Genomic DNA, 11,529 nt, shown 5'->3' on the forward strand with positions numbered 1-11,529 from the left:
GTCCAAATCGTGGTCTACTATTTTAATTCCTGAATCCTGAATATTAAAGGCTCGAAATTGCTGCAAATGGAGTCCAAAATGTGCACCATAACTGAATCTAAAATGTGCAAATGAAGTATGGCAAAGGGATCAACCAAGTTAAGATATCATAAGAGCAATTCTCATTGCATCAGCAAAGAAATAACTGAATCTAAAACTGAACCATATTTGTGCCAGCACCACAAAAGATATCCTGACATAGTATTGCAGAAGATAAAGAACAAAATCTCTGCAATTTAAGACTACATAGCATCTAAAGAGCACCTTGTATATGGCCTGTTAACATAACCCTTGCGATTTAGAGGCTCTTCATCTTGTATTCTCGTCCCAAAGAAAATCCGAGACAGATTATTCCTTACAATACCCTATATCGAACGAGTTCAATGTAAATCAGCATATCCAATACTTTGATCTTTTTTTAAATGCAACATTTTCCTATTAGGTGAGTGGATTAAAAAAATAAAATGTTGCATCAAAGCAGAGGTAATATATAATCTGAAATTCCCCAAACCACCTAATTTTTGGGTGTGGTGGAAGCTACATTACTTGAACTCTTCATCTTACCTCAAGAACCTGTGTGGGATCCCCGACACTTCACACTTCATTCGGGGCCAAAATCATGGAACTTTATTATATAAAATGGCCAAGTCAGATACTTAAATAGTTGGATATATACCCGATTCCACGTAATATAGGATGGAAAATACTTATGAAAAAAAAAGATTTACAAGAAAAAACAAAGAAAACTACCTCAAAGTAAAACAAAACATATGATAAAGCTTATGCTGCTGCCACCATTGGTACTGCTCTATAGCATGCACGCTTTGCAACACGAACAATGTCTTCAATCTGATAAATCCAATAAATAAAACAGAAGTCAAAACTCAAACAATATCCATACCCGGAAACATATAGTCTAAGGAAATTAAGTAAATGTCTTTTGAAATGACTAACAGAAACAAAAAAGCTGAAAGTCATTTGTATATATGAAATTACAGAAACATGACACATGATGAAACAAACCTGTGGTAGAGCCATTTTCTCAAGGTTCGATGCGTAAGGCATTGGTACATTGGCCCCAGCAATCCTCTCAATAGGTGCATCAAGATATTCAAAGCTATCTTCAACAACAGATGCACTGTCCAGAATGTTACAAAAATGTGAGCAGGTGTTGCAGACCATGCAACTAAGGAGTCAAAAGGGAATAAAAAAAAAATCTCATATCAGCCTAAATAATTTATTCAAATAAGCAAAAAGGCCCCAACAATATCCCCCAAGAACCACATTTCTTTGAATTTTGATTTGTGAAAAGAAGATTATTGCAAAAATCAGATGTGCTGCCTTGTAGGTGCACTTATACTGTTTTGCTCTTGCTCAGCATCAATATTGCTGATTAATTTTCAAAAAATTAACTCAGTAGATTAGATCGCAGAGTTCATCTGGTTTCCTGGAGACCAATAGCTAAAGCTTGCACTTGACTGCAGGCTACTTCCTTGATGTCCAGCCTATTGGATGCTGCTCTCCTGATAGTGCTTAACTGTTGAGAGGCCTACACTATTCCCCTAGACCAACCTTTTCACATTCACATTGAAATTGCAGCAGAGTATCAAGCCATCCTTTATAATGTAAAGAATTGATAATCGTGTATGTGGGAGCAATTCGGATCATCCTTTATAACACCATACCATAACATGGCTCATTTACATCATAAATACATAGGCATTTAATCTCCATGTCAAAAATTAAGTGACACGATGAAAAATCTTTATTGGGCAAGGTATCCACCAAGCATTATTTCCACTAAGACATTGTGTAGTTGAACTTTCAACCATGTTCCTTGTTGAGAAATTAGAGTAAGGATTTTTAGATGATAATCATATCCCACCCAGAAAAAAATTAAAATACATCATTAAAGATTCAAACTTGGTTTTCTGGACACTTACTTTTCCCTGTTTTTGGTTGGTTTTTGATTTTTGAAAGAACAAAAATTGGAAGACTACTGAGTCCATAACAAAAATTGGAAGACTAAATATTCCTTACAAAAAGTGGATTAGATGAAAATGTCGTTGGACTCCATAACCTTTCAAGCTAAACTTCTAAATTCCGATTTCTCACTCAAATTAGTGTGAAAAATACAAGTATTCAATCTTAAAGCTTGTATGAAGAATTACTCGCAAACATACCTTCGATTTTTCGGAATTTCGAGTTTCGATTTATGAAATCCATGAGAATTATGTGAGGTTTCTTCAAAGCCCAATTACATCCTAGTAGAGCATTCGGTTTCATAACATTCACACTGAAGGAAGCAATTGTCAATGAAACAGTCTTACACTGTAGAGAATCTGCTTATGGAAGGAGAGTGTCGATCTTTAAAAAAAAATAGGAAGAGAGAAAAAATACCTAATTGTAGTCGGCGAAAAACACCATTAAAACCCTCAACCGTATCTTTGATTTTCGCCATTGATGAATAATAGCAAACCCTAGATAGTCGAATGAAAACTGAGAGAAACAGATAAATCGCCATTGGTGGAATGAGAGTGACGACCTAGGGTTTCATCGATTTTTTTAGTTTCGAAGAGGAACGGGATGGATGGTAGGAGAGAGACTGAGAAACGTGAAGAAGAGGAAAGAAAGGAAGGAATGTGCGGTTGAGATGGAAGGAAAGATGGAGGGCTGAGATTTGCCAAGGCTTAGGAATAGTGTTTTTCATGCTTTTGTGACTCAGAATACTATTCAAAGGAATAGTGCTCAACTTCCAACTTTTTTAAGGGTGTAAGATATAAAAATTTCAATTCTAGGTTGTAAAATATTTCCTATCGAATGAAATTTACTTTTCTATCTCTGTTCGATTTTTTTTTTATTATTTTAGCCCACATTTGCATTATTTTGTTCAATCAAAATTATTCAAATTAATATGTTGTTTCATAATAAACCTTCAAATCAAATAATGTACACTCAAAGGTTTATATTAAAATGAAGAGAGATGGAGTGTTTCTTGGAAGACTAAATCTATTAAAATTTATTAATGAGGTAGAGAAAGTTTAAAAACTAATAATTACCTTTAAATTCCACACGCCATTAATGGCCAATCCTAGAAGTGAAATGACACATTGAGGGGTTAATGGGCAGACCCATTTTACCCACTACGGCCTTAACTTGAAATGGTGGATGTTAGTTATAAAAATATGCAATACATATAAAAGATATGCAATATATTATTTAGATATATAACAGCCCACGCCTCACGTATCCTAAAAAATAGGGATGATAGTTATAATGGTTGTATTATAAATACATCATTTTAACTCTGAGGATTTTTACTCCTAACATTTTGTTTTACCATCAAAACCCAAAAATCCTCGAATATGGCTAATCAACAAATATCTCCTTTGCCATTTCCTAGGCAATGTTGGAGGCATCGATTTAATATGACATAACACAAGAGGACTGGAAGGAATTCAAAGGTGAGGAGATGAAGAAATGACGGTCTAAGATTACAAGACTCCTTGGAAGGGATCGAAAGGTCCAATCTGGAGATGCTAAGGAACAAGGGTCCAATGCTACTAACATTGGAAGCGATGTGGATTTCCTAGCATTGCACCTTTAGCCAAAAATGGAAAAAAGGTGGGTTATTGAAGCTAATGAGCGTCTGCAAACCATGGGGAGAATTCATTGTAAAATAGTACTTTCCCCGCCTGAACTCACGTTGAAATACTGCAAGTCCATAATCTGCGAAGGAAGCTTGGGCGAATTCAACAGAAAGTATAAGGTAGTCCAATTGGAAGAAAATATGAGTTTAAAAAAACTCATACAATATAAGTGTACTTGCCTATTGTGACATGAGAGTTTGTTGGGAGGAGGCATCCCTATATTCCCAGGCGAAGATTATTCTGATGATGATGATCCTGACGTTGATGAAGACGAGGAACCACAAATCATTATTAGTTCCGCCAATCTCCGTGCTTGATATATCAAGCAATATTTTAAATGTCTTAGTGATTCTAGTGATAGTACCTAGTTTAGATCCTGCCTAGGAAACTATGTATCTATTGATTTAGTCGAACTTTGTTAAAGAAATATCTCTTGAACAGATATTTCATTATGAAGTAATTTTTATCCTATTATTACTTTTTCAATATATCTCCATATCACATTAAAAAAGTTGACTTTAAATATTATTGTTCATAAAATGAACAATAAGCTCAAGGAGTTAATCTTAGGCACAAACACCTAAAAAACGATATATAAAGTTTTAGATTTATCAATAAACTGATAATTTTAAAACAAATGATAATCAAAGAAAAGTCAAAACATTTCTTTGAGAGGGGTCAAACGTACTTAACTAGTAACCGATCCCAGAAGTTAGTACAAAAATAATTGTTGAATCATTTGGCTGGTTATTTAAGGAGGCATAACCATGTCATACTAGCGTGAACGTTTTCATTTTAAAAAGTCAAGATGAATCACGAGGCATATGCAATTTCGGTGGCTGAGTTTGATGATGATTGCTTTAATCATTGTTTCGCCTTTCATGGCATAGAGGAAGATAAATGATCATTCATTACAAATGAAAGAGCCAAATGGGTAGAGAAGATGGCACAGGTTTTTTGGAGATGAACCTATAGTGGAGCCAAGAGATCATGGACTAGTCGTCGAATCAAGTGCTACGAAGGTTGGTTCTAAGATGGACCTCTTATCCATCTACATATGTAATAGGCCTAATTTCTAAACGGTCTTATTGATTGTTAATTATAATTATTAGCCAAAGCTATATTAAATACTCTTATTTGAATTGAAATATGAATATTATATTTACTAAATATCTTCTATTATTTTATTGATGCTAATTATCCTATTTTATTTTTGATATCCTTTTGAGTAATTTGGATTCCTAATATCTTTAGATGTTGATTTACTATCTTGTTTGAAAGTTAATTTTTTTTTTGAGTTGTAATTAAATGAGTGTATTTGGGGTAGGTGTTATAACTCAAGAGGAAACCAATTTTAATTATCTCTCCTTCCCTCATTTGTTTTCTTCATGGCTCCCTCACCAAGAGCCAAACAACTCTTTCTTGATCGTCTCTTTCTTCGTGGCTTCATCCCAAGATGCCAAGAAGTTTTCATCTACCTCTTTTACAAAAATAAACCCAACCCTATCACAATTTCTGATTTTCTAAATCAATTGGAGAGTAAGACCCAAAAGTACCCAAATCCAATTTTCTCTCTCACCTGCGACTCTGTCTCGCCTCTGCCGTGCCGGTCGTGGTGCTCGCCACCGTGACTTGCCAGTGTGCTGCGCGTCGTGGTTCCCCTCCCCTGTTTGCATCTCTCTCTTTCTTCCTGTTGCTGCTGTTGTTGCGTTGCGCGAATGGCATTATAATGATTAATGAGTTCACTTAGTTGGTGGTTTAGTTCGTTTAATATATGAGACTAGAATTTTTTGCACGCGATGCGTGCTTGAATTTTTTTTTTCGAAACAGAAATTCGATTTTCTTCGGCATAAGAGTCAAAATTTGAACATTAGACATACAAGTATAATATTTTTAGTTGCAAAATTTGATTGATTGTTTAGTTTCTGTCACTTAAGTCTCTCACCATCTTTTTTTTTTTTTTTTTTTATTTTACTTTAAAGTTAAATTCTATGAACAAAATAGAAATTTTATTGAATTTATTTATGATTTCTAATATTATAATTTTTAGTTGATTTTTGAATTAAGTACAGTACTTCATAAATGTAAAGAAAGTAGACACTTTGATTTCAAGTCAATTTTTTCATAGGTTGTAGTTTGTAAGTGAATTTTTAAGTTTTTGTAAAGTTTCCTCATTTTAGTGATTTGCATAACGTAAATTATGCAATTTTATGATTTTAGTTGACTTGTGAGTGATTGTTATAGTTATATTTTTATATTTTTTGTTTGAAGCCCCCTTTGATTTGTAAGTGAATTTGTAATTTAGAATGGGAAGGGTAACATGGTCTCTTTATTCGGGGACACCATAGCTCCCCCTTCCCTTATATAATAGAGATATGTTGTACTTTAATTCTTGAATGATATTTTACATAAACCTTTTTACCTTGATAATTAATCGCTATTATAATAGAAAAAATAGGTCCAAATATAGTAAAATTTCATTATATATAGAAACACTATAAAAAATAAATAATTTTTTTCCTTGTCTAACTTTAAATTCTGATTTCACTACAAAATACACCTCTATTTTTTATCATGACCCACCATTAATTGTGAATGTTCTTGAGAATAGTGATTTGTAAGTAAATTTTTGTAAATGTTTTTTATGTATTACGTTCTAGGTTATTAGCTATTTAGTTTGTATGTTAATTTTAAGTTTTAATAAAGTTTTCTGATTATTTGACGTGATTTTTGTAACATGATTTTCTCAATTGTATGGGTGAATTGTATTTCTTCTTAAGTGATTTGTGAGTGAGTGTTGTAATTTATTTTCAGTAGTTTTTTTTTTTGAGTGCCCATTTTGATTTTGACATTCCTTTTGTAATTTAGAAAGGGAAGGGGGGCAAAAAAGGCGTTTCAAAAGAGGTCACCATTGCTCCTCCCTTCCCTTATATAATAGAGATAATAGAGATATGTTGTACTTTAATTCTTGAATGATATTTTACATAAACCTTTTTACCTTGATAATTAATCGCTATTATGTAATAGAAACAAATAGGCCCAAATATATGTAAAATTTCAATTATATATAGAAACACTATAAAAATTAATAATTTTTTTCCTTGTCTAATTATAAATTCTGATTTGACTAAAAGTACACCTCTATTTTTTATCATGACCCACCATTAATTGTGAATGATTCTTGAGAATAGTGATTTGTAAGTAAATTTTTGTAAATGTTTTTGTATGTATTCACGTTCTAGGTTATTAGCTAGTTTTAGTTTGTATGTTAATTTTAAGTTTTAATAAAGTTTTCTGATTATTTGCGTGATTTTTATAACGTGATTTTCTCAATTGTATGGGTGAATTGTATTTCTTCTTTTAAGTGATTTGTGAGTGAGTGTTGTAAATTTATTTTCGGTAGTTTTTTTTTGAGTGCCCATTTTGATTTTGACATTTCTTTTGTAATTTAGAAAGGAAAGGGGGGCAAAAAAGGCGTTTCAAAAGAAGACACCATTGCTCCTCCCTTCCTTTATATAATAGAGATTAATCGAAGCACTCCAACTAAGAAACTATAGTTAGCGATAATAACTCTTAATAATAGCTCTTAATCATTGTTGTATCAATCCGTCTTGTGTGTACCCGATTCACATTAATAATAGTGTGGACTAGGCCTAGACACGTGCCCCACTACAAACTAGTCACTCCCGCTTTCCAAGATCCGCGCGATTTTCTCTCTCTTCAATAAAATTCTCTCGCCCTAAAATTTTCACAAAAACAGTTGTTCAGAACAAACATACACTATATCATTTTAAAATACACTATATCATGTCAAATTACACTATCATGTCAAACACTATAAAGATCGATTATGATAATTTTTTGTAATATACAAATAAACTACACTATAACATTTCAAAATACACTATATTATGTCAAAACACACTATATCATGCAACACTGTCATGTCAAAAACACAGCAAAACACTATCATGTCAAAATACGCTATATCATTTCAAAATACACTATATCATGTCAATATACACTATAACATGCAACGCTATCATGCCAAAAAACTCAGCAAAACACTATGATTTTAAAATACACTATATCATTTTAAAATACGCTATATTATTTCAGAATACACTATATTATTTTAAAAATACACTATCAGGAGAGTGAAGTTATCAGAGGAGAGAGAAATTATCAGGAGAGAGAAAAGAGCGGAAGACTAAACGAGGCAAAAATGGAAAGTTGTAATCATTAAAACTCGCGTGAGATGGATAAGTTGTACACTAAATTAGTGTCCACCAGATTCATATTAATTTTTTTCTTGTTATATTATATTTGGGGTAATTTTTAGAAAAGTAGTTATAGAGTTCGAGGTAATGTTGATATATAATCAAGTTTTATTTATCTTGGAGATCTATACTCAAGTAGTCATTACTCATTTGTAAATTAGGGAATGTTATTATGTTTGGAAATTGATTCTAGTCGGCGTAATGACATATGGTCCCTAAATAGGTTAATATAATGAATTTGGATTAGTGGTTAATGTTCAATAAACTATGTTAATATATGCGTTTCAATCTCTAAGTTGAATAAAATATGTTATATGTAGTTATGTATAAATTCCACTAAAGTTGTGTATTTGTGCAGCTAGTGGTAACTGGTAATAGGGCCCTCTCATAAAATTAGAGGTTTGTGCTAAAATTAATTTTTTGGTGAATAGAAGAGACAAAAGAGTTATAAATGAGGCTTTTTGGAGAATAAGGGAAGAAGAAGAAAAGTACCAAATAGAAATTAATCTCTTTATATTTGTAATTAGATTTAGGTTTTTTTTTTTGGACAGACAACTAATAGAATTAGACCATTATGTTTCGGGGACCCTGCGCAGTTGCTCACCCTGCATATGGCCTTAGCCGCCTCTGAGTGCTAACCATCAATTAACTTCTTGTTTTTGAGATCGAAAAACTAATTGTTTGGATGATAATTGTTGGTTCTTTGTATGAAGGTCAAGGTGCGTTAATTATTGATGGAAACTCTAAAGTTGGAGTGTTGTTGCTTTATAGTTTAAGTGATGATTGTTAGTAATTAAAGATAAGAGCAATATCGAATACGTTAATGTAGGAGTGCGATCAAGTTCCTATCTTTGTTTCTTAGATTCCTGCAATCTAGTTATATGTTTATAATGGTGGTTTATTTTGTGATAGTCCTTATAATTGTAATATGAGAATTAATTTGGAAATTATATGATGATGGTCTAATGATAACTTGAGAATTTTCTTTAAAAAGACCATATATTCTTAATGGAATTGTTTAGGGGTGTTAAGAGGAATAATTATTTGACTAAGACTCTAAGAGTGAATCAACTTGGTCAGTTTGCTCACATGAAGTCAGAAACAGGATTAGCTAATCATTGTCAATAACATGAAGAGCATTGGAGATAGTTTAACTAATTAGGAGCTGGATTATTGGGGTTGTGTCTAATAGGGATGTCAAATTAATATCGTTAAATGGAGTAGTATAATAAAGTCTGACGGGTTGATTAGTTTTCACTAAAGTAATATAGTAACGAGTTTAAATATGTAAGCAAGTATAAGTTGAGGCTAAGCCCCATCTATTTGATTGAGTAGTTTACTAATTGGATATGAGGTAGAGTTGATCCACGTAATTACGAGTTTGATATGTGAATAGTTCGTTATCGATAATTTTAATTTGGAAGTCAAGTTATGTTATAGCATGAAACTTGTTTTATCAAATATGATCTCGTATTTGTTTTGTGGTTCATGGTTCAATTCGTAAGTTGACTTGCTGTCATATTGGTTGTTATTATCTGAATTGTATGGAAATAAAAGTGATTAAAGAACTAATCATGTAAAGTGAAAGAATGACAAAGGTTAGAAGGAGCCGACGAGGATGGGCCCCTCATAGGTTATGAACAAGTGGCAAAGGACCTTAAGAATGACTCTCTAGTGGAGTGTCTTAAGGGGAAACCCTCTGGTGGGGTGTTATGAGAGTTGCCTTGGAATCTTACCTATGGTGGGTTGCTTTAAGGAGTGTATACACTAAAGACTACACTAGGCCTTATATCTGGTGGGAAGACGTTCCCCGATAAGCGATGTGTCTGCAATCTAGTGTTGTTATCTCTGCGTCGTTCCCTTTCCTGTTGCCAAATAATTGTTTTAAAGAAACGAAAAAAATATGAATGTATGTACATAATTGATTCAAAAGGAATAAAGAATGTTCCGCGAGAACCGTGCCAAGGGTATTGGATGACAAGTCTAAAGCATGTGATGCTATTGTGATTGTTCTATAAGGAACTGTGGAGTCTCCAAGGGTATTGGATGACAACTATAAAACATGTTTGCTGTAAAGATTGTTCCTTAAGGATCCGTTAAGTCACCAAGGGTATTGGTTGACAAGTTTAAAGCATGTGTAGCTCATGTTGCTATTGTTATAACCATTGTTATTGTTGTTGCTTTGTCGTTATTGCAATTAAATGGTTTTCAAGTAAAGGAGCACCAAAGCATGTTTTAAATCTATTTGATAGGTTAGTACTCAGCTTTGTTGATGTGTGTACGTTTTATTTTGTCATTTTTGTGGCCTTCCACATGGTGGGTGGCAGCGTCCTATTTGTTGCAGGTTCAAGAGTTGGAGTTCTCTAACATTGAGGATTTTGGATTACTTTAAGTACAAGTAGTAGTAGTATTTTGTATTTCGAAGCGAGGTCGCTCAATCATGTAATATTTAGTCGTTAATTAGTTGTTTTTCATTTTTTGTATTTAAGACGCGTTAGTTCGCTTTATTCTCTCTTGGTGTTGCTCCGCGAAAGCGTTGAGGTTGCTGGATGTTGAATCTCAGAATATTTTATGAGGGTTTTGTGGATTGACATTGTATTTATCCCCTTGTTTGCATATTAGAGACCATGTGAGTGGCTTAGTTATGTTACTTAGGTGGTTTTATGCATCCTTAAGAGAGGGTTTAGAGCAGATTAAGATATTAGAGTTAATGATCTCATTTAGTTACTTGGTTTTGTTTCCTTCATGCTTCACCCTTCTAATTGCTTAAATCATGATTTGATTGGTGTTGGATCCCTTTCCATAATCCTATTTGTTATTTGATAGTCAGATAATAGATTTTAGTTGGTAGTTGATACCTTCAACCTCATTTTCGACCTAGCTTGTTGATTTATTCACATGTGATGTTCCTTAGTCCTTGTGGAAGAATGACCCTTGCTTGTCACTTTACTTAGGTTAGCTGTTTAGGTTTTGTTTGATTTTAGGAGATTAGTGATAACCAAATTTTGCCTACGTTATTTACCTACGCAAACAATGCTTTTGAAGCTGAAATCAAAGCCATTCTTACGGCCTTGCAGTGAATAAAAGAAGAAAATTGTGCAAATGTCACAGTTGAAATAGAGTGCTTTCGTGCAAAATTGGTCATCTCGAATGATATAAATCTAAATTGACATGAGTCAGATCTATTAAAATTGTGCGAGGGAGTTGCTCCAAGATTAAGAAGGAACTAGGCTACACTATGAAGGAAGAGGAGCGAACAAGCTTGCAGATAGTATAGCAAAAATGCTAAGGGGAAAACCAATGGTTCAAACACATACATTATGTATTTTGAGCACCCCTCCCCGAATTGTATTAATTTTCTATGAACTTGATAGACTAAATGCTCTAGCTACTTTATCGGATCCAATGGCCTATGATTATCAAAAGGATGTATTAAACGTCAATCATGCATATTGAATAGTATTGCTCTTTTATTCCAAAAAAACTCTACTATATATTGATATATAAATGATATGGTGTCACATTGTGTACATTTTTACAAATTTGCAGTAGAATTTAGT

The 11,529-nt window shown here is 33.1% G+C and overlaps 1 protein-coding gene across 1 annotated transcript; it reads right to left on the reverse strand.

The window, feature by feature from the left end:
• Positions 1-416: 416 nt before the first annotated feature.
• On the reverse strand, positions 417-1,305 carry LOC130591719 (pyruvate dehydrogenase E1 component subunit beta-1, mitochondrial-like). The gene is made up of 2 exons (XM_057395485.1): positions 1,063-1,305; positions 417-888 (listed from the first exon to the last, which is right to left on the reverse strand). The coding sequence occupies exons 1-2, from the start codon at positions 1,219-1,221 to the stop codon at positions 820-822; spliced, it is 228 nt and encodes a 75-aa protein (XP_057251468.1). The 5' UTR covers positions 1,222-1,305; the 3' UTR covers positions 417-819.
• Positions 1,306-11,529: the final 10,224 nt, after the last annotated feature.

Source organism: Beta vulgaris, chromosome 6, assembly GCF_026745355.1.
Source record: "Beta vulgaris subsp. vulgaris cultivar EL10 chromosome 6, EL10.2, whole genome shotgun sequence".
NCBI classification, from domain to species: domain Eukaryota; kingdom Viridiplantae; phylum Streptophyta; class Magnoliopsida; order Caryophyllales; family Amaranthaceae; genus Beta; species Beta vulgaris.

What these genes read in the sequence shown, in the direction of transcription:
- LOC130591719 (XM_057395485.1), bottom strand. Translation starts at nt 1,221, where the DNA reads ATGGTCTGCAACACCTGCTCACATTTTTGTAACATTCTGGACAGTGCA. An exon ending in AGAAAATGGCTCTACCACAG is followed by an intron (nt 889 to 1,062) that starts GTTTGTTTCATC and finishes TGGATTTATCAG; the next exon opens with ATTGAAGACATTGTTCGTGT.